The sequence below is a fragment of the Malaclemys terrapin genome, chromosome 13, assembly GCF_027887155.1.
Source record: "Malaclemys terrapin pileata isolate rMalTer1 chromosome 13, rMalTer1.hap1, whole genome shotgun sequence".
NCBI lineage: Eukaryota > Metazoa > Chordata > Testudines > Emydidae > Malaclemys > Malaclemys terrapin.
In genome coordinates, this window is record NC_071517.1 from 19062941 (window position 1) to 19086500 (window position 23560).

Sequence of the window (23560 nt, forward strand, 5' to 3'; positions counted from 1 at the left end):
GATGGGGAGAGTGTGGCCAAGTTGGAAATGGAATGTGCTGTATCACTGGATCCCCTAGGCAATCTGACATAGGGGTTCTCATATGGAGTCCCAACTGCAACTTAAAGCTGTTGTCATCCAGCAGAACTGTGAGAAAGATGAGTAGTGCAAATACTGCCTGCCCTCCCCTGAGTGTGAATTCTACCAGGGTCTGTTGCACACTGCTGGTTGAGGGAAGCAAAATTGGTACCTCTCTGCACACACCATTAACTAGTTAAGTTTCACATTCTCCCTGTGAGAGAGGCACACATTATTTAATTTTATAGATAGGGAAACTGAGGTACAGAAAGCTTAAGTGTCTTGTCCAAGGCCTCAGAAGGAGTCTGTGCAAGGATTAGCACTTAAGGAGTTCCTAGCTCTGAGTCATGTGCTTAGACCACAGCCCTCTCCCCACTACATCATTCTTCTCTTACTGTGTGGTTTTGGCTCCGCCATTCATTTCTTTGAATTAAACATTTCCTGTTGAAAAGCACCATTAAGAAAAATGTACTTTTACTAAGTGCTTTAATTAGAAACCATGACTTCTATTAACCCATGCAAAGTTTTTAACTTGTCACTGGAGCATGGAAGGAAAATGAAACTATGTTCATGTTGACTGTGTGAGATGGAACGATAGTTTTAATGTTGAAGGGAAGCCATCAACTTGAAATACCACACTTCTGTCTGAGAAGTGTATGCCTTGTTACAGGGAACACCTACCATTACTGGAAACAAGACAAGTTAAAGGGGACAATTTTTTCCCCAGTTTGTTTACTTTGTATAGTCAGTTATGCTATTCTCCTGTTTACTCAGTTAGCTAGTCATTTTAGTCCAGTTCCTCAAAGGGAGTTACTCATCTAACTCAATAGCAGTAAGGTGCCTAAATATCTTTGAAGATCTTGCTGAAAAATCCTTTATTAACATCAACAAAGGAGCAGAAAAAGCTTTCTTACCAATATTGTTGTACATTTCAGGACATGTTGTTTAAGTGGAGGTACTCTATCAGAAAATGGATTTTTTTAAAATAGTTAATTTTAAGCTAGTTCAAGTGGGCAGTGTTCCTCTAAGGAAATATTACTACAAAAGAGAGATGAAGGATGGTTTACAAACACAGCATGCTTTCCTTGGAGGGTTGCCAATCTCCATAATCTGCCATTATCATTACATGTAAAATGTGTGGCCATATAATTTTGAATAGATTGTTTTCTGGAAAACGATGGTTTTTAAAATTATATTCTTACGTTTTATTGTGTAAAAGTAAGTATCTTTGTCGGGTGGATAACTGTTGTATATTCTCTGCTGGATGTGTTGAACATACACTTCTAGGGCTTGCATGTATATGTCAGGAGGAGAATACCCTTTAGGTTTGTCTGTTAGGAAAAAAGGGTTCTAGTTTGTTTTGTCTCCTGTGTTCAGAAGCAGATGTGCCACATGTTGTCTTTCCCTACAGCTTGTAAGGTTTAAACAAAAAAGCACTCAATTTATCTTGTTACTCATGATTTAATTAACATTTAGAGGCCAGTCCAACTCCCATTGAAATCAGTGGCAAGATTCCCAAATTGATTTCATTGGGAGTTGGATTAGGTTCTCAGAGAGTATGGTGGGGTTGAGAATAATTTCCCATAAGTGTGGTTTTGTGTTAGAATTGAGCCAGAGGAAATTTGTTTTCCCTCATCTACAAATCAGAGATAATAATACTTATTCACCCCAGAGGGCTATTGTGAGTCAGTCAATTAATGGAGGGCACTTGTGTGCTTATCTACACTATAAAGTTTGGCACCTGCTTTTAGCAATGGCACAATTGCATTGGTGCTAGCTATTGTGTAAGTATTAGTGGAGACACGGGTCAGATGTTTTCAGCACCACTGCTGCAAAATGGGAGCAAAATATTGTAGTAGACAACTCTGTGAGTGCAGGTTTTGTCGCAATTCACAACCTATAGAGGGGATACCTCATGCTCAGTTGCTTTCTACATGTATAGTAAATATGTTCAACTTTATTTCAAATGTCTGGGTTTTTTATTTGCATTCTATGAACCTATGATATAAATTGGTCCCAGAAGTTCTGTTTGTTTAAAGGGTGCCTTCCTTTATCTCAATATTGGTTTAAAAGTGTTTTGTACACAGAAGATCACTCCAGATTGAGGCACAACAGTTTCACTTCTATTTATTTCAGGGTGTAGTTCTCCACATATTGAACCATTACCCTTAAGTATACAATGACTTAGTGATCTCAGATTCAAACTAATGCTCTCCTCTGATTATAAGACTGAAGAGACCATGATAAAGGGTCATCTTTTGTGGATGCATTTTAATCTTTTTATCATATGAGGTTTCTCTGCTTTCCTATTGAAACTATGAGGATTTCTCATTTTACTTCTGCTTTTATATCCCCTACTCAAGACTTGGCATCACAACAAATCAGCCATTTGCCTGATAAGACTAAACTATCCTTTAGCTCTTGTTGATTTTGTTCCTTAATTGGCCAGATTGGTCAACATTGAGTGACATGAAGCACTCCTGCTTGGAATTGATCTGCTGTTCCCAAAACATTCCCATCCTCTGCTGACACCTAAAGCAAGTGACTGGGACAGGCAGTTGAATCTAAGTCTCACAAATAGCAGGAAAGTACATTGCTACTAGATGGCTGTTCAGGGCTGTTCAAATGTCTTTGGCCCAGTGGGCCAAATTGATTCTCACTGTTTTTCCACTGAAGTGTATGGAGTTATTCTGAAGATAAATCTGGCTCAGTATTTCTCTGTAGTTTATAGCAATATGTAACCACACATTTTTAGACTGTTTTTCATACAGCAAATACCACTGAGAATAATATATGAACTGAGCCTGGGAGCATTTACACACTGATTTGTGGATTCATAGGCCTTAAAAAATTTAAAAAAACAGAACTGGTACTTTGAAGCTAATATAAACCAGAAGATGGCCTAGAATTAATGCAAACATAGGAGGAGTCTGTATGGTTAAGTATAAGTGATTCACTCCAGTAAGAAGCAGTCAGTTCTTCAGGTTTCTGCAGATCTATTGATTGATGAGTAGGCAGAAAACAAACTGCATGTGTGAAGTGCAGATAAAAGCCTTGTATTGCTCATTCACCAAGGCTACTTCCATAACTAAACAGTGACTAATGCTACTGTGAAGCTGGAACTAATGGAAACTTGTTCGTTTCCTAGCTATAGATACATGGTAGAACAGCACATGAAATAAATCTGGCCTACCTAGCTGGCTGCAGCTGTTTGGATTTTAATGAAACTCCATGGGGTTGTTTGATTTATCATATTGAAAACATTTGGTTTCTGAAAACAAGCTTCCTAGGCACAGCACTGTGATGACTAATGAAAATCATGCCAGATGTTTAAGGGCAAGGCCATCTGAGAACATTGATCTAGAGTGACATAGTGTAAAACTTCTAATTTAAAATAAGAAATACTTCCTCTTTTTAGAGGCATAATCTGTTCTACAGTCATGTACACAGTATGGGGTGTGTGGGTGTCATATAATTGTTAAAGGACTTCAGATTCCAGTGCTATCAGTCCAACTTTTATTCCAGACACTAAAAAGAAAAGGAAAATCAATAGATGTTCCACATTTTTTAATCTGACCTTGATTGTGCCAAGGTGAGACCTATATAGCAGTGGTTGGAACCAGGCATAATGAAGGTAAACACAACACAAACTTCTTGTTCATAGCTCTGACACGGCACCTCAGTCCTGACATGCAGATCCCTTAACTCATCCAGCCCTTGCTTCTCTTGAGCACAGATGAATAAGTGTTTGCTGTGGGGAGGGAAGTTTGGGGGTGTTCCTATGATGCAGACAAATGCCTGTTAGGGTCTCATGTGAAACTGGTCAGTCTCATTGTCTCTTTTTTAACCAGAGTTGGGAACACCAGGGAGGAGGAGGGCTAGTGCTCCCCTAATGTGCACATGCCTTGTATAATTCTCCTCATACTGCAAAGGTGTCATGCCTGAAAACCATGGAAATATATCCTGCTCCCTTCTACTGACATACACAGGGAGAAAATCATCTGAGTACCATCCTGATTACAATACTGTCTGCTTTTCTTTGTCCAAGTGCCTGTTTTCAGCTGACTCACAAGTATAACTACTGTGTAATGTCTTCACTTATAGTGCTGCTTCTATATGGTCCCCAAATCTCAAGATTACCACAGGCCTACAAATATAATGTTTCCTGGTAGCATGTGCTCTGTAGCAGTTGTCTCTCTCTTACAAGCACTAATCTGTTTGGGGATGGAGAACCTGTCTGTTGTGAAGTGGGTGTTGCCTGTGGGCTAAGATATTGCTGCCCAAACATTTCCATACTGTTTAGTTTTCAGAGTGGCAAAATATAAATCTACCAAGGTAATAGACACATTGTAGGCCCAGTGGTTAGACACTAGCCTGGAACTTGGGAGAACCAGGTTCAATTCCTTGCTCTGTTCCAGGCTTCCTGAGTGACCCAGTCAAGTCACTTGACTCTATCTGTGTCTCAATTTCTCAGCTGTACAATGGAGATAATAGTGTTGCCCCGCCCCACAGGGATGTTGTAAGGATAAATACATTAAGGATTGTGAGGTGGTCAGATGCTATAGCAATGGGGTCAGTAAAGTACATTAAATAGAATGTATCTATTAATATCTACAATAATACACAGAGACTTGGGATGCTTGTGGGTTTTTTTAGGAGGATACAGATCATTGATTTTCATGTATAACCATAGCTGAAATCTGATTTGGTCAGGCTTGCTCCCAGTAATGCAGAGAGTTTTTAGATGATGCTTCATTCCACTCTGCTGTTCTGGAGAAGGCACACTTACAGTGTACTGGGATACTGAAACTTAGAAAACAGAAGGTTACAGAGTTACTCTACACTCGTGAGTAGAATGGAGCAACATTAGTAAATGGTGATCCAAGTGATGGCTGCCAAAAAATGTTGGCTTATTTCTTTATTATCTGAATCCCCAGTTGAGGTGCTCCCGTAAGTCTGGGCATTCAAGCGGATGTAATACATAATTCATTTCACAGTGGATTCTAGGTTACAGAATTAATTACCCAGTAGATTCACCAAATCCATTTGTAGACTCCTGTTAGTATCTTTCAGAACAGTAAAGGATTTATTGATGGGGGCCGCTGACATGGACAAACTGCATAGTCAGAGTAGAAATTTGAAAGCAATTGCAAATTGTGATTGTCTTATGAAATACTGAGGTGAGGTTTGTTCTCTCTTCAGTGTGTAGGGAGACCCCAGACTTGTCCAATAAGTGTACAGGGCAAAGGAAAGGAGTAAAAGGAGGAGGGGGGGAAAATTGTATGATCCCAGTCTGGGTCCCCTCAGTGCGAAAGTACTCATGGAGCTACGTGTAAAACAGCAGGTGACTCCTTGAAAGTCACTGGTTGTCTTTTCATCTCCTGTGGGCCCTTAATACAGCCAGATGCAAGAGTTAGCTCACCTGTACAAGGGTCAGGCAGAGAGCTGCTGGCTGAAGCTTCTCTTCTCTGCTTCTGCTGTACTTGGTTCAGCCAGGGAGCACCAGTGGATGCTCCCACCCTAACCAAGCTGTCTGAGTGAGGGCATGAGGAGGAAGAGCCACCAGAGGAGGAGATGAAAGGGGTAAACAGAGGAAAGCAGCAAAAGAGAGAGTGCCTAGAAGAGAATAAAATGAAACTGAGAGAATGGACTGAACAGAGATAAGGAAGGATGGGCAAGTGGTTAGGGTGCTAGTCTAGCACTCAGGACACTAGAGTTCAGCTCCCTGCTTTGCAATAGATCTTTTGCATGATCTTGGATGAGTCACTTAAGTTTCTCTTGGCCATCTGTAAAATTGGATAATAGAACTGCCCTATCTCATCAGGGCGGTGGGGGGATAAATACATTGACTGTGGGGCACTCAGATTTTACAGTAATAAGGAACCACATAAGTACCATTGGTGGCAGCTGTGCCAGGGGAGAGCAGAAGAGACCAGTCACCCATCCAACAATCCATAACAAAAGCGGCTCCACCCAAAAGAAAAGTTTGGAGGCCACCAACTCAGGGAGTCTCTGGAGAGAATGTAGCTTCTGTTGGCATTAATAAGAGTTATTGCAGAAATTTCCTGCATGCAGTGGGAGACAAGTCCATCTTCCCTCTCCACTTTTAACAAGAAGTTTCCCATCAGCCCCGCCATCTCATCATGCTGGATTTTTTTTATCCCTTTCCTCAAGGAGCCATTTCCATATGTTCTCAACTTTGCTGTCTTTCTTCATTCACTATAATTCTAGGTTGGATCCGGTATGCTGAAAGGGTGCTTACCAACCCAGTGACTCCACACATTTGCACTGCAAAGTCTCCGCAGCAGATCATGGGGTCCCTGGTGAAGGGTTACTTTGCCAGGCAACAGGTAACTAATTCTGCTTTTCATGACTGTTCTAGCGAATTGTTCTCTTGCATGTTGGTTTCTAATATTTAATTACAGATGTCTTACACCTCCTCCCACCCCCTCATTCTTCCTAAACTGTCTGTCCTTACATCTCAGGCTAGATTGTGCTTTGCTGCTATGCAGGTGTGCAAAACAAAGAACCTCTCAATTTCACCCCACACTGGCTGAACATAGTTGCTGTCCTTGTGCTCTCAATACCTCATGGAGATAGGTTTTTTTTTTTTCTATATAGAGAGTGAAATCCCGAGTGACCAAAGTAAAGCTGGCATGCAAAATGCTGCCCACAGAGTTCTACAATACAATCTTTAAAGCAGAGGATATCATGCAGAAACTACAGTTCCCAGCATGCAATGCTCTGTCATCTCAGATCAATCTGAAGTATTTGCATGCTCAGAACTGAAGTATCCATTGGTTCTGAGTTCGCAAGTTGACTCTGCCACTAATTTTAGGTATGGTCTTAAGCAAGTCATGTCCTCTGTGTGCCTCAGTTTCCCCATGTAGGGTGACCAGGTGTCCCAATATAATAGGGACCATCCGGATATTAGGGGCTTTGTTTTACATAGGCAACTATACTCCTCCCTCTTCTCTCCCCTCCCCGCAAAAAAGTGCCCCGATTTTTCAGACTTGTTATCTGGTCACCCTATCCCCATATGACAGATGGGGATAATAATACTTAACTATCTATTACTCCTGGGGGGTTCTGTGCCAAAAAAATGCAAAACTACAATACAGAAAAAAGTCACAATAACTATTAATCATTTCCTAAACACATGAAAGTCAAGTTACAAACACTTGGTAACTGATACCCTGCATTCCAGTAATCCTGGATTTTCATTTAAATTACATTACAGAACACCAAACAGCAAAAAAAAAAAAGTAGAATGTCATTTTAAATTGCTCAGACTTTCACACATGAAAGTCGTACAGTTTTGCTAATCGTTGTCCTGGTCTTGGCCAGGTACTTTGGGAAGTGCTTGGTTCTGATTGTCCTGACATTTTATTGACTGCTTGGTAAATGTTTTACTTGCTGCCCCAGTTGCTGTGACTTGCAGTTAGTTTCAGATCTAATGTGACTGTAAATATAACCTGTGTAATTTTCTGCAATAATATTTTTATCCATGTTTGTCTCCATGCGTTCTTGGCCTTTTCACAAAATTCAGATGTGCCCTTTTTATTCCTTAGAACCTATCTCCAGATAAAATTTTCCATATAATCGTGGCTCCTTGCTATGACAAAAAATTGGAAGCACTACGGGAAGATTTTTACACCCCCTTGTATAACTCTCAAGACGTTGATTGTGTTCTAACATCAGGTAAAACCTCCTTTAAATGTACTCCTATATAAAATGGCAGCATGATTCACCAGTTGTTTGAACTGACTTTATGCTAGGTCAGCTTTTTATTCATTTAGCATTTTGTAGTTGTCAAAATAAGGTTTAATTTCATCTGATTCTAAAAAAGGACCCTTTCTTGAGTTACTGACTCTATATGTATTGCATAGAGATTGGGTGTGTGGTAGATAAAAGAACAAAAACTGTTTGCGTCTGTGTTCTGCTCTCCTTGTCTCATCCAGACCAATTATCTGAACTTGCATTGCAGTCAAACCTTTCTGACAGGCAAAAGCTGTCCTGGCCAGCATTTAGTTTGTGGCTTTGTCCTCCTTGTCTACATTCCGCCTGTTAATTCATTAATACATCTCTCCTGGGAGGACTACTCCTTCCAACCTTCTTGCCCCCCAGCAGCTTCAAACAGCTGCCTTTTTTTTTTTTTTTTTTTTTTTGCATAGAGGGGCAGGGGGAATGGAAGGAAAGGGTTGTCTTTTAAGATTAACCTGCCACAAAAAAATTTCTTCCTTTTTGGGCAATGTGGAAATTTCTCCCAAATGCACTCTGCCCCAAGGCTCAGGAGGGGTATTATCTGATACTGGGCCAGTGATAGGTTGAAAGTTATTAATTAATTCTTAAACACTGCCAACATAGTTTGGTATGTGGCACATCCAGAAATGTCTGGTGATGTGGTATGGAGTAAAGGTATTCTTGGAACTCATATGGGGTGACCCGCAAGACTCATTCATGGCTTCATACGAGGGTTGCCAATTTTGGATCTATTCCTGGAGATTTTATCACCTGATATAATCTTTTAATTAAAGATTAATCTTTAATTCCTGGGGACTCCAGGCCAATCCTGGAGGGTTGGCAACCCTACTTCATACCACACTGTCTATTTGTTTTTGCTCTGCTTGTCTCTCAGCTATCTGCTTTCTTGAAGAGAGAGACTGTGTGTACTTTGGTTTGTGTTTAAGATAAAATATCCTGCATTGCCTTACAGGTGAAATTGTCCAAATAATGGAGCAGAAAAATATATCTATGAAAGAAGTGGCTGAAGCGGCTGTAGACAGTTTGTAAGTTACTTTCGCTGTGGGCTATGTTGTCATTGTGCCAGTGATCAAATAATGTTCTGCCATACATAGAAGTCACCACATGCATAGTGCTATTTCAAACAAATAAGCTATTCAAAACAAGAAAGTTGGCATGCACCAAAACCGGACTACACTGAAACCTGTTCACATGCACAGTGCCTAAAGAAACAAGCATTTTTCTTTCAGAGGTCTCTTGTATCTCCCAGTGCATGAAGTGATAAAATGCAACAGATAGCCCTTTCTAATGGATATATTTTTATATTAATCCAAAACCAATCATCTAAAACAGCAGCCCCTTCCTAAATGGATTCCTCTCTAATTTTTAAAAAAATCTAATTTAAAAGAATGAAACCTGTGGTGTGCCAAGATTGTATGTTCAATAGGCTTTGGTGTCTGCAATGGATATGATTAAAAAAAAAAAACCCAAGTAGCTTTTATTTGTATCTTTGTGCAGTAGTATTAGATCTGTATAAAGTGGAGAGATTCTGGATTCCACTGAAATGATGACTTGTGTTAGTGTTATCATGGGGTCTTTTGGTGTCCACATCTATATGTTTTTTTGTTTTGTTTTGTTTTTAAAGCTTTGCTATAATTGAACGTGTGTAAGGGTTAACTACTCATTCCGTCAGGGTGTGTTCTCCTTCTAGTACCCAGCTTCCCACTAGACTGGGCTGGGGCAATTTCTGTGGGGTTTATTCTGTGTTCTGTCATCCCCTCTCGTTCAGACCAGCATCTTCACAGTGAATTTCCATTTTTCCTATTGTCTTCATGCAGAATTAGTGACAAGTGAACATCTCCTTCTTTGGGAATGGTAAATGTTTTTTTCCTGAATAGAGCAACTAGGTTCTATCCACATTAGATCAAATAAATACATCTATTGGTTAAACGACAGCAGAGAAAAGCCAGATCATTGCAAAACATTAGAGTATTTGTTTACTCGCTGCCTAGTATGGAAACCATCATGTACACTCACAGAATTCCTAGGCCACTTAGTTAGTTACAAAGGTAGAGTCTCAAAGGTTATCCAGTTCCAAGTTGTGTGTGATGCATGTTAGTCCAGTCTCGTTCCACAGCTGCATAATGAAGTGACAAACTCACTGTCCTGCAAAGAGTGGAAGAAAGCTCCTTCAAGACTATCCAAAATCCCTTTGAGTTTATCCCTTCATCCTCAAATTGTATCCCACTTAGCCATTGTCTACACTAGGGAAGTCTAGGTTACACAGTGATAAGAATGCCTAAATCCTGTTTACACTACAGCCTCCGTGATTACTTCTGCTAATGGGGCTGCACTGGCTGTGAGTTAAAGGTACCCATATTTTAAAAGCTTACAGAGAGGGCCAGGTTGGTGGCTTTTTGTTTTATTAAATGATTAAAGACCAAGCTCGATCTCAAATTTTAAACATTCCATTGGAATGTCTTTTAAGCTGTATTTGGGCTAATTTATATTAGAGGGTGAGAGCAACACCTTAAGAGGGATAATGTGATATCAGAATTGACTACCAGACTTGACATCACAAATCTTCACCCTTCCCTGTGGTGATTTTTCACCCATTAAAAGCAGATCTACAGAGGAATAGGAATGAAGTGAGAACAAAAGCTTCTCCAATGGAATCTTACATTTAATATTAGACTTAAACAAAATTAAACTCCTCTTTAAAAATAAGCACCAATCTCCATCCCTGGAGATATTTAAGAGTAGGTTAGATAAATGTCTATCAGGGATGGTCTAGACAGTATTTGGTCCTGCCATGCGGGCAGGGGATTGGACTCGATGACCTCTTGAGGTCCCTTCCAGTCCTAGAATCTATGAATCTATAACACTTGAAGCTGTGGTATAATCATTGTGATTGTTTGTTCAAGTTACTTTTTAATCCTAAATTACTTCTGTTGTAATTCTGATAATTACTATCTTAACTGGAGAACATTAACATAAATAGAAGTTAGGCAAATACAGGACATACGGACACCAAACAAAACCACAGCTGGTAACAACAAAAATCACCATCAATTAAATAAATCCACCACTAATGGTCTGGCTCAAAGAGCAGGTGGACATGCTGTATGCCTGGTTCTCACTTGTTAAATGTAGCTAGTTCCTTAGGAATAAAACCCCAACTTTTCTGTGGTTCTTTTAAGTTAGATGTTTGATATATTATTTTGCATTAACAATTCCTGCCTTTGATTTCTGGTTGAATGTAAGGGCTCGGGCTGCTGCTGCCAGCAGAGTGCACAATCTATATAGCGCACAGGTCACGCTGGGATGCTCAGGGAGGAGTGCAAAGTAGACCAGAGCTACAGATAGTTTTCCAGCAGAAGTGAGAGCAGGGTGAAGAACTTATTATCCCTGGAGCAGCCAACAGGCTGGGACTGCTGTCAAAAATGCCTTTTTCTCACAATAGTGATGCCATGTATTCCTAACCACTCCTTTTCTATCGGAAAGATAAAATATGTGCCAGTGATTCTGTAGGGCTGCATTCCAATCACTTGCTCACCTTGTGTTGCAGCTTAAACCTGCCATTTTGGTCACTAGAGATTATTCAGTACAGTACGATTCTTTGACCAGACATGAGTCAATTCCTGTATTTATTTACTTATTTATTCTACAAATTTCAGCTTGGATAATTGTGTTCTGCCTACAGGTGAATCCAATGTCAATTGGATATAGTATTTTTCACTTCCTGCTGTCCAAAGCTACCATGTTCCATGGAATGATCCCTCTATATTGTTTCTATATCAGTTTACAAACACCGTGTTGGAAATCCTTAGGCACACACATAGTCCCATGGAAGGCAGCAGAACTGCTCTCATGAGCAAAAGTTTGCAGGATCAGGCCTATGATCTGTAAAGTACTTTTAGATCCTTCAAGGTTAAAAGTCCCTCCTACATTACAATGAACATGATCTGATATTTATTCTTTCACATTAATTTTGTTTTGGCTGGGGGTTTTCACAGTTAAAACAAGTGTTTTCAAATTGCCTGAATACTGATACGACTCAGTTTCCATGTGACTTTGAGTGTGGCTTTTAAAATGCCTTTGAACCAGCTTAACCAGCTGGCCTTGATGGCTGTTTCCAAGCCATTTCATTCTATTATGTATGAATATATTTTGTTAAACTTTAGTTGCTTGAAACTACAATTTTATTTTTCCTCTTTTGCCATTTTCATTTTACCATTGTCTCAAAACACAAATTGGACAAGTTCATTTCTAGGAACAAATGTGTTTTTCCCCTGACAAAAAATGTTATGGGAAAGAAAAACAAATCTCATTTTCTTCAAGTGAAATGATCAGACTCTGAGCTTCTTTCTCCCTCCTTTTTGTCCATTTTCTAAGGTTTGGTGAAATAAAGGAGGAGGACGTAGTACGGCATGATGGGAGGAGATCTGATGGGTACCTGGAGCACATCTTTAAACATGCTGCCAAGGAGCTGTTTGATATGGATGTCAAGGAAATCACCTACAAAATACTAAAGTAAGTTGGATTTTGGATCTCTGTATTAATAGGATGGGATAACATGAACCTCAGTGCAGTAACTTGTTTGCATTGTCCTTACATAAGATACCTGTAAATTCACCACTGGAAAATCACTGTTACTAACTCTTGTTTTATTAATAATGCTTCTCCTTTGAAGATGGAATAGATATTTGTTCTTCAATCTCCACCCAAATTTTTATTTAACCCACAACACTTAGGAACTAGAAGTCCTGCCCATTCATCCTCAGGTTATCCCTTTTGGCTTCTATCATGTGAGCTCTGTGGGCATGTACTGAAATGCTTGTATCATCCTGTTAGTAATCCCCAAGGGATCTGAGGGTTTAGAATTTTCTCTGTCTCTCTTTACAGAAACAAGGACTTCCAGGAGGTCACCCTGGAAAAGGACGGTGAGACAGTGTTGCGCTTCGCAGCTGCGTATGGCTTTAGGAACATCCAGAACGTGGTCCTGAAGCTGAAAAAGGGAAAGTTCTTGTATCATTTTGTGGAGGTTCTTGCCTGCCCTGGAGGTAAGAACGATACTGGATCCATGGTGACTTTTTTCTGTTTCTTTGAGTATCATGGGAAGGTTCCAAAATGAGCTGATCCTTATTTTAACGATAGTAAGATGTTTGCCACTCCACCATCAAATCTGAATGGTCCAAAATAAAACACACCTGTTTAGGCTTTCTGAGAGTCCATTCCATATATTAGGTTGCCCAAAATGAGAGGGACAGTATTTGTTTTCTGCTGGGTGACCTGTAAGCAGCTAGCCCAGAGTGCTGAGGGGTTGTCTGCCCTTTTGTGACCATACTGAGTTTCAATGGAAGGCCTCTGAAATACAGAGTTGAGCGCAAGAGAAGAGTGTGGGACCTAGCTGGCGAAGAAGGGAGGGGAGGAGGAGAAGAGATTGTTGCTATAGAACTCCCATCAACATTTGGACACTTGCTGACGATAGAATCATTTTTAAAGGTGAACAGTGACTTTTAGCAGCATCAATGGGGCTCCAGCGGCTCTGTGGGGGGGAGAAGCGGGGGAGGGGCTGGAGGAGCCTCCCCAGTTGGGAGCTCAGGCGGGCCAGACAGGACGGTCCCGCGGGCCAGAAGTTTGCCCACTCGTCCCCGGTCCTTTAAATACCCACGGGAGCCCTGGGGAAGCGGCGGGGCTCCTGTGGTTATTTAAAGAACTGGGGCGACAGAGGCAGCTGGAGCCCTGGCCCTTTAAATAGCCCCTGGAGCCCCCTGCTACCCTAGGGCTCTGGGGGTTATTTAAACTGCGTCTACTGCCCCGGCCCTTTAAATAGCCGCCGGAGCCCTGGGGGAAGCGGCGGGCTCCAGCAGCTATTTAAAGGACCGGGGTGGCAGAGGCAGCTGGAGCCCCCTGCTACCCCAGAGCTCTGGCAGCTATTTAAAGGGCCGGGGCGGTAGAAGCAGGGGGCGCAACGGACTTTTCAAATAGCCCCCAGAGCCCCGCTGCCACTACCCCAGAGCTCCAGCAGATGGGCTCTGGTGGCAATTTAAAGGGCCTGGGGCTCCAGCCCCTGCTGGGAGCCCCAGGCCCTTTAAATTGCCCCCTGGGGAAGCCGGGCCATCCCAGTACAGCACACCGGCTCTTGCCGGTATGCTGTACGGAGGCGTACCAGCTTACTTTCACCTCTCTGGGTAAGGGGCTGGGGCTGCAAGCTCCAGCGGCTGCGCGGCATCCTTACACAGCAGCATGGTAAGGGGGCCAGGCCGGGGCTGGGAGGAGGGGTTGGATAAGGGGGTAGGGAGCAGTTGGAGGGGGCAGAGGTTCTGGGGGGCGGTCAGGGGATGGGGAACGGGGGGGTTGGGTAGGTGTGGGAGTCCCGGGGGTCTTTTGGGGTGGTGGTGGATGGGGGGGTCAGGGCAGTCAGGGGACAGGGAGCGTGGCGAGTTGGGCAGGGGGTCGGGTCCTGGGGGGCAGTTAGGGTGGGTGGGTCTTGGGAGGGGGTGGACAGGGGAAAAGGGGGGGGCTGATGGGATGCGGGTTCTGAGGGGGGCAGTCGGAGGCAGGACGTGGGTTGGGGTCGGATGGGTGGGTGGTGGTGGGGAAACAGGCACGTGGGGCTTGTACTCACCGCGCGGTTCCCTACCGGGTCTTCGGCAGCACTTGGCGGCGGGTCCTTCACTCACTCCGGGTGAAGGACCTGCCGCCAAAATGCCGCCGAAAACCTGGAGCGAGTGAAGACCCCCCACCCCTGCCACTAAGTGCCGCCGAGGACCCGGTAGGGAACCGGTTCTTAGGATTTTGGGAGCTCATCACTGGTTCTTCTCCCAAACAAACTAATCCCATCTCATGGCTGTGGTGTTCTATTTTTAGGGTGTTTAAATGGAAAAGGCCAAGCCCAGACTGAAGATGGAAAACCTGACAAAGTATTGCTCAGCCAGATGGAGGAAGTGTATGCTGCAATTCCTGTCAGGCTCCCAGAAACCAGCATGCATGTGCAAAAGCTGTACCAGGACTGGCTGGAAGGGATGGACTCCAAGAAGGTCCAGGAAACTCTGCACACCAAATACTGTGCAGTAAATCAAACCGCAAGCAGCATGGATATCAAGTGGTGACAAATCAGGCTTACAAAAGATGAAAAGACTTGCATAGGTTAGTTATGAACTCAGCACTGGAAACATTCTATGCAATTGAGGATGCTATGCACTAGCCAAGTGTACGACCAGTACACTTTTCTGAATTGCGGAATATTACTTACTTAATACAAAGAACCATTGCTCAATTTTTTATTTTGAATGCCTTGGTTCCCTACAGGGTCTGTTAGACTCATATTGTGCTTGACCTCCTGCATATTTGGGACTTCCTTGTTTAGTTAAGGTCTGATCTTGCAAGATATGGTGAGCACCTTCTTCTAGGTGTACAATGCCCTCGACTCGGAGTGAAGCTAATGCAGGCTGAGGGTTCTCACCACTTTTACAGAACTGGCGGCCTCAACCAGGAGCTATTGTAGTCCTTATGTATGTGATTCCTTTCACCAGGCAAGAACAGCCACCCTGGTTAGAATTGTTGTGTTAAGTGTACCGTAATTTAGAACTCTTTTTGCCTTGTTAACCAAAAAATTAGGATTTTACACAAAGCAACCGATGAAAAATGTAATTGAAAGATTTAATTGACTCCTTCCACCCCTACACAAAACAAAGATTTATTCACTTACCAAAACATTGGCAACAAGCTTCCTACAGACACACTAACCACAAGGGAGAACATTCTGATATAAATGGAATGTCTTTAATAATACTAAATGGTTGTAATACAGTCCTTTCATTAAGGATTTTTGCTAACAGGCTGGTTTGTACAAATAGTTAAACCGTGTTAATCTCTCTCCTCAGAAACTTTCATCGTGAATTAATCTTTTCTGTAACTTTTATTTTCTTTTGTCTGACTTGTTTATGAACGCGAGATATGGTGACCCCATCTGAAGACAGGCATGATGTCGCCATGTGCCCTGCAATCTTCACCCTACATTGGTTCTACGCTAGACCTCAGTCCTGATTTACAATACCTCTGCTACTCCATTTCTGGCTAGTCCTGAGCATACACAGTGTCAGATTGAATCCAGAGACCAGATAAATTTGTTGAGTGCCTCCAACTAAAATCTTAATTTTGGAACATTCTTGAGCTGATAAGAATATAATGCAAACGGATAGTGCTAGTTTGGGGGCATTTTTACGTACATTACATGGCTGCTTAATTTAACAAGCTTAAAAAACGGTGCTTGATGGATGTAACCTTCTCTACAGCCTCGCAGTTCAGGGAGGGATGTTTAAGGATGTGATGTGAAATTCCAGCCATTACAAGGCTTCCACCAGATTTCATAGCAGCCTCATGCTTGTTTTGATTAGTGGCTCTCTCAAAACTGGAATGATTTCAGCTTTCACATTTTATTGAGAAAATATGAATGGGGTTTGTCATGATCTCAGGAAATGCATGAATGCAAATCTTGTGGATTTCTTATTATCAGTTACTGTACTTGTGTGTGCACAAAGCTAATAATACAAGATCTCGATGAAGTATATTTGAAATCAGGATCTGCCCTTGGAATGTGGGAAGTGAGGCCTTCAATGCTTCCAGTCTTCTTCTTTTTTAATAAAAATAAACTAACAGCAGAGTCGATCATATTCCTGTTGGAGGCAAATACGAGTTTTTGACTTAAATAGGAGGAGGCTCAAAACGAGGAGGGGAAAAAAAAGGGTGCTGAAATATGTGGACTTGCTGGAAGGGACAACTGATTTAAAATGAACTTGTTGATGTGGTTGCAGGTTTCATCTAAGCTTCCTTTACTTTAATAATACTTTATTTCAATGCAAAAGGCATGTGGATCCGACTTGTATGGCTACCTGCATGCGGAGTAAGCCTTCAGGTTTGGTTGTTTTTTTTAATAAAATGTTACATTTGACGCAATAACTGAACATCTAGAGCAATCTACCTCTGTGCTACGAAAAGAGTTTGGAGCAGCAGGGAGATCCTGGAAAACCTACACATCCAAAAAAAATTTAAAATTGTCGGTTAAAGAATGATCTGTGGATTACATGAAGCTTGTGAACATCTTCAGTACTTGAAAGCAACATGACCCCTTCAGTTTTAATTTCTTGATCTATTTCTGATATCCCCAGAACCCTTCAATGGAATTACATTGTAATTAAGTTTTATTGCTCTAAGTTAGTATATACATATGTTTTTATATGTATATATGGCTTAAAACTGGTTGATATATTAATTTATATATATAGCTTCAGTTCTGTGTACAGTTTGTTTATTTTTGTAAAGGAAAATGTGGATATACTTGACAATGTGAAAAACTGGTTCTCAGTTTAAATTTTTGATTAAAATTTAGTTCTTCACTATGCTGTGAAAGAACTATCTTCCTGTGGGAATCTTTAAGTAAATCTAGAGAGTAAGAACAGCTTCATCTCATTGGCAGCTGCCCATCACTGAACAAAAACCCTCTCTGCCATTTTGCTTGCACACACATGCCTGTTTCATTCAATAGATTCTCTTTCCATACTTGAGATTCCACAGGAACAGTATCAGATGAGACAAGGCTGGCTGTAAAATACTAGTTGTTCTTTCCCATTATATAAAGGGAAATTAAGAAAATCATCAGATTAAGAATTCACTTTCTTTCAGCTTCTCAATTTGAAATGCTCCGCACTTAAAAAGTAGCGGTGTAACAATCTCTTAGAACTGTTACATGCCACGACATCTTTTTAAAAAAGAGTGCATTTTGAATGCTCATCCAACAAATAGCTGTAGTGGCTACATATAGTATCAGGTGTTCTATAATTAGGGATTGTGGGAGTTTTCTGATTTCTTTTCAGTGTTTAATTTTTAGAAAAATTTAGACTATTTTTGGAATAAAAAAATCTGATTTTATCATTTAAAAAAAATAGTTTTTCTATTAACTGTCAGTTTGTGAAACATTCAGGAACCTCCTCCGCAAAGTTTAACATTGCAAACATCATAATTTTTCAGTGTTTTTCAGAGACTCTCTAAATTTTTTGCTTCATTGAGGTTTCAGCTTAAAACTGGAAACCCTTATGATTTTAGGTATGTTGGGAATGCTCATCAGGTATCTAAGATCAGATTCTAGCCTTTACGTCTACATTAGGAAAGTTATGCCTTGTTGACAGTGGGTGCAGCTAGCTAGTTTCTGAAACTGTGCTGAACATAATGTAGTCCTGTCTACACTTGCAATTAAACTGTTTTGCAGCAGCAGTTTATTTACATTTGTTGACAGCACCCTGAATCACCAATGTGTAACGTTCCTAGTGTAGTCACAACCATAGTGCTTTACTTCTCAGTTGAATGTTGTGCTGGGACAATTCATCGCTGAGTACAAAACAATGTGGGGATTTGCTGTGGATTTTTTTTTTTTTTTTTTTTTTTTTAAGGAAAACTAAATCTGTGTTCAAAAATCTTTGGCAAAATGAAAATGCTAAACTGTATTTGGAGGTTGTCTTTAATGCCATTAAAATATCCCAGACATTTAATGTACTGGTAGTGAGAGGAGTTGTATTATAGTATTCTTCTGAGGTCTCTAATGGGAAGGGTAAGTGTTGTAAAGACATCTTGCCCAGACCTCAGAAATAAGAGAGTTTGCCTCTTAGCAGCCACTGCGCCAATGTATTTTTGTTTGTTCACAATACTTCAAGTGAATACGATCTGGGACTATGATAGCTAATAAATACATGTCTGTACACAGCTCAGCAGCTTCAACTGGATGATATTTGGATGATGATCAGTTATCTAAACTCTGGTGCTTTGTATTTCAAAAGGAGCATGAACTTGAATTGCCCTAATAAATATCTTTGAATCTAATTTTGTGGTGATTTTGTTTAGTTCCATACATGGGCCTCATCTTATTCCAAGGTGCATATTGCCTCGACACAGACACACATCTCTCTGAAAGCCTAGCAGCCCCACACAATGTACTTCCTACAAATGTTGGTTTTTAAAATGTTTTGAGATGGTTATTAACCTAATGTGAGGGGAGGAGACTGTCCTTCGATGTCCCTTTCAGAGACCAGAGTCTGAGTGAGCCCATATCTCACTATCCTGCCAGCCCCTCCCCAGGGCTGAGTGTGCTGATTGTCCAAGGTTGTTGGTCCCGATCAGTCTGGCGAATGAGATACCAGCGCCACTTTTCTTTAAGCTTATTGCACGGTCATTAAACTGCCGAAAGGAAAATAAATGTTCCTCATTTAGAGTTGCCTTTGGACACACGGCAATAACAGTACTTTACATCTACTGTTGATAAGATATCTGGACTAAAACAGTACCAACTCTTCCCAGTCAAAGTATGCAAGCAAAAACCTTTCAGCTAATTGTAGGAAATGTTCAGTTACCCTCACTTACTATAGTACTGAGTGACTATGTAAGCCAGCCAGATGGCTCCTGTGGGGTTCCTAACTTTGAAAACCACTATGGGGAACAAACTGGTAAGTAACTGATTATACTGTAGCATCAAGTACCTACACTGTAGTCAGTTCATTTAAAGCACTTGAATGCAAAGACTTGTACTCTGATTCTGCAACTAAGGAATTTGCTGTATAATCCATCTCCTGGAAGCAGAATTGTGCTCCAGAAGCCAAGATTTAATTTTCAAAATAAGTTTGTAGCCATCAAGATTGGGAAGGAGCTTCCCAAACATGAGACAAATGTAACTTTCTGCTTTGTTTTCGTGAGTCTGTAAACAGCACCTCCAAGGGCTGTTTCTTTACAAAATTGTTCTTGGTACCTACAGTGTGAAATTCTTCCTGGTGTGGGAGATGCTACACAGGGCCAGATTTTTAAAGTTATTTAGTCACCTAAAGATTCAGATCGGGGCTTACTGGGATTTTCAAAACCACCTAGGTGCCTAACATCCATTTAAATCAGTTAGGTGTTTTTGAAAATCCCACTAGGTACCCGATCTGACTCTTTGGGCAGTTAAATACCCTTTGTACCTTTTAACACAGTTGGTGGGGTTACCTGGGCAATGTAAGGGAAAGGAAGGAACTGCCTGCAGAAGGGAGGGCTCTGCATCTATGCACTATGGAGCTCTCGGGTTGCCCCAGCATAAACTGGCTGGAAATAGAGAGCAGGTGAGGGGATCTCAGATTATGTGGAGCCAATGACTCTAGGGAGTAGTCTCTATGCAGAGTTGCAGCTTTTTAATAGGTGGTTTTTAAACCAAAGCAAAAGGTGGTCTGGATCAGGAACGCCGCCAGCTTTTCTGCTGCCCTAGGCCGCAGAAGGTCCCGCCCCGAAATGCCGCCCCCCACAGAGGTGGCGGAAGGTCCCGCCACCGAAATACCACTGTGATCGCCACCCCCCCAAATTGTAGCGCCCTAGGCAACTGCCTAGGTCGCCTAATTGGTTGTGCCGGCCCTGGTCTGGATACTCTTATCTTGGTTTGGTTTAACTCAGTTAACAGCAGCTTTAAACTGCAATACATTACAGTTAAACTGAACTAACTGTGCTCACAGTGTAATTAACTTGTGCAAATCTGTGTAGAGAGGCCTAACCCCACCCCACCAGTGTCCAGGCAACAATAATAGTGACTTTTAAAGGACACATTTTAGAATGTAGTATAAAATTTGACTAAACTGCTCTTAAAAAACTAAAATTCAGCTTTTGAATAAAAGGATTTTATATAATTGGGCATCACACTATGCCAGATTTAAACAAAACCTGTTTAAAATTTAAGGACTGAATGTATTAGGTGAAATGAAACAGCAAAATAATTTGTATAGGAACCATAAAAACACGGTGCAGTGTTTATTTAAAGTTTTTATAAAGCACAAATATTACCCTATTTGGTATCAGAACATGAAGAATAATGTGAAAGTGCAATGCATATATGAACAATCTTGTTTAAAAGAGATTGTCTTGCAAAAAAGTAACTACCAACAGATGTATTTATTCATTCAGCCCCTTTTATTTTGTTATGTAATGTCTTCCAACTTCGTAAATAAGCACTTACCTGCTGTGCCAATATCTGTAATGATTTTTTTTAAAAAGAAAGCTGGCAAAAATACCGCAAACAAATAAGGTTCTACCGAGATTTGAACTCGGATCGCTGGATTCAAAGTCCAGAGTGCTAACCATTACACCATAGAACCAGATGGTGGCACCAGTTTCTGTACAACTGGCTAATAACAATTATTGACTCATTGTGCAACTCTATCATGTTTTGCTCCCATTCATTAAAACAGAGATTCTTTGCGATAAAATATATCTTACTAAGTATAGACTTTATTCTTCGCTAAATCTCACTCCTCCTCACCTGTACAATATGTTGATTGCACTGATCAGTCCCTCTCACACATTGAAGTGGCAAGGAACGTGCCTCAGACTGCAGCTTTGATTGTTAAAAAAAGGCAAAGCTGTCTCCTGTTTTGATACTAAGGGTATGTCTACACTACGGGATTAATCCGAATTTAGATAATTCGGATTTGAAAAACAGGTTGTATAAAGTCGAAATGTATGCGGCCACACTAAGCACATTAATTCGGTGGTGTGCGTCCAAGTACCGGGGCTAGCGTCGATTTCTGCACCGTTGCACTGTGGGTAGCTATCCCATAGCTATCCCATAGTTCCCGCAGTCTCCCGCGCCCATTGGGATTGTGGGTTAAGATCCCAGTGCCTGATGGGACAAAAAACATCGTCGCAGGTGGTTCTGGGTACAGCCTCACCTCCTCCCTCCCTCCTCCCTCCCTGCATGAAAGCAACGGACAGCAGACAACCATTTTCGCGCCTTTTTTCCTGGGTGGGTGAACACTGCAGACTCCATACCACGGCAAGCATGGAGCCCGCTGAGCTCAAGACAGCAGTCATGAACATTGTAAACACCTCGCGCGTTCTCGTGGAGTTTATACTCAGCCAGGACCAGAAAAACGAGGCAAGGAGGCAGCGGCGGCGGCAGCGCAGCGACAAGCATGATGAGGACATTGACATGGACATGGACACGGACACGGATACAGAATTCTGTGAAACCACGGACCCCGGTGCTTTGGAGATCATGTTGTTAATGGGGCAGATTCTATCCATGGAACGCCGATTCTGGGCAAGGGAAACAAGCACAGACTGGTGGGACCGCATAGTGTTGCAGGTCTGGGACGATTCCCAGTGGCTGCGGAACTTTCGCATGCGTAAGGGCACTTTCATGGAACTTTGTGACTTGCTGTCCCCTGCCCTGAAACGCCAGAATACCAAGATGAGAGCAGCCCTCACAGTTGAGAAGCGCGTGGCGATAGCCCTGTGGAAGCTTGCAACGCCAGACAGCTACCGGTCAGTCGGGAATCAATTTGGAGTGGGCAAATCTACTGTGGGGGCTGCTGTGATGCAAGTAGCCAAAGCAATCACTCAGGTGCTGCTACGAAAGTTAGTGACTCTGGGAAATGTGCAGGCCATAGTGGATGGTTTTGCTGCAATGGGATTCCCTAACTGTGGTGGGGCGATAGACGGAACCCATATCCCTATCTTGGCACCGGAGCACCAAGCCACCGAGTACATAAACCGCAAGGGGTACTTTTCAATGGTGCTGCAAGCACTTGTGGATCACAAGGGACGTTTGACTAACATCAACGCGGGCTGGGCGGGAAGGGTTCATGACGCTCGCGTTTTCAGGAACACTACTCTGTTTAAAGGGCTGCAGCAAGGGACTTACTTTCCGGACCAGAAAATAACCGTTGGGGATGTTGAAATGCCAATAGTTATTCTTGGGGACCCTGCCTACCCCTTAATGCCATGGCTCATGAAGCCGTACACAGGCAGCCTGGACAGGAGTCAGGAGCTGTTTAACTACAGGCTAAGCAAGTGCAGAATGGTGGTTTATGTGCATTTGGCCGTTTAAAAGGTCGCTGGCGATCATTATTGACTCGCTCTGACCTCAGCCAAAGAAATCTCCCCATTGTTATTTCTGCTTGCTGTGTGCTCCACAATCTCTGTGAAAGTAAGGGGGAGACCTTTATGGCGGGGTGGGAGGCTGAGGCAAATCGCCTGGCTGCTGATTACGCGCAGCCAGACACCAGGGCGATTAGAAGAGCACACCAGGAAGCGCTGTGCATCAGAGAAGCTTTAAAAACCAGTTTCATGACTGGCCAGGCTACAGTGTGAAATATCTGTTTGTTTCTCCTTCATGAAAACCTGCCCCCTTTATTGACTGATTTTCTGTAAGGAACCCACCCTCCCCCTTCCCCCAGCTTTCTTTCAAACCAAATAAAGTCACTGTCATTTAAAAATCATTTATTCTTTATTAATAGATTAGAAAAAGAGGGAGGGAACCCGGGTGGTATTTGGGAGGAGGATTGCTGGGAAGGAAAAACCACAAAGAAAAGGTTAAAAAAATGACAGCCTTTTGCTTGGGCTGTCTACTGGGGTGGAATGGGAAGGTGTACGGAGCCTCCCCCCCCGCGTTCTTACACGTCTGGGTGAGGAGGATACGGAACATGGGGATGGGGGAGGGTGGAACAGGGGCTGAAGCGGCAGTCTGTTTTCCAGCAGCCGTTCCTGAAGCTCCACCAGACGCCGGAGCATGTCTGTTTGCTCACGCAGCAGCCCCAGCATTGCATCCTGCCTCCTCTGGTCTTCCTGCCGCCACCTCTCATCTCGAGCGTCTCTCCTCTCCTCACGTTGGTCCCTCCTGTCCTCACGTTGGTCCCTCATGTCCTCACGTTGGTCCCTCCTGTCCTCACGTTCACTGGCTTCTTTCCTATAC

The 23560-nt window shown here is 42.3% G+C and overlaps 1 protein-coding gene and 1 non-coding gene across 2 annotated transcripts in view; one reads left to right on the forward strand and one right to left on the reverse strand.

Moving 5' to 3' along the window:
- The window catches only part of NARF (nuclear prelamin A recognition factor), a 29548-nt gene extending 10870 nt beyond the window's left edge, over positions 1 to 18678 (forward strand). The window contains exons 7-12 of the mRNA XM_054047953.1: positions 6289 to 6407; positions 7629 to 7758; positions 8774 to 8846; positions 12196 to 12333; positions 12706 to 12863; positions 14674 to 18678. Of these exons, the coding sequence (XP_053903928.1) occupies positions 6289 to 6407; positions 7629 to 7758; positions 8774 to 8846; positions 12196 to 12333; positions 12706 to 12863; positions 14674 to 14915 (860 nt within the window). The 3' untranslated portion in view covers positions 14916 to 18678. The remainder of the gene's footprint in view (positions 1 to 6288; positions 6408 to 7628; positions 7759 to 8773; positions 8847 to 12195; positions 12334 to 12705; positions 12864 to 14673) is intronic.
- Positions 18679 to 20891: 2213 nt separating this feature from the next.
- TRNAQ-UUG (transfer RNA glutamine (anticodon UUG)) lies at positions 20892 to 20963 on the reverse strand. Its single transcript has one exon. It is a non-coding gene; the product is annotated as a tRNA-Gln (tRNA).
- Between the last annotated feature and the right edge of the window lie 2597 nt (positions 20964 to 23560).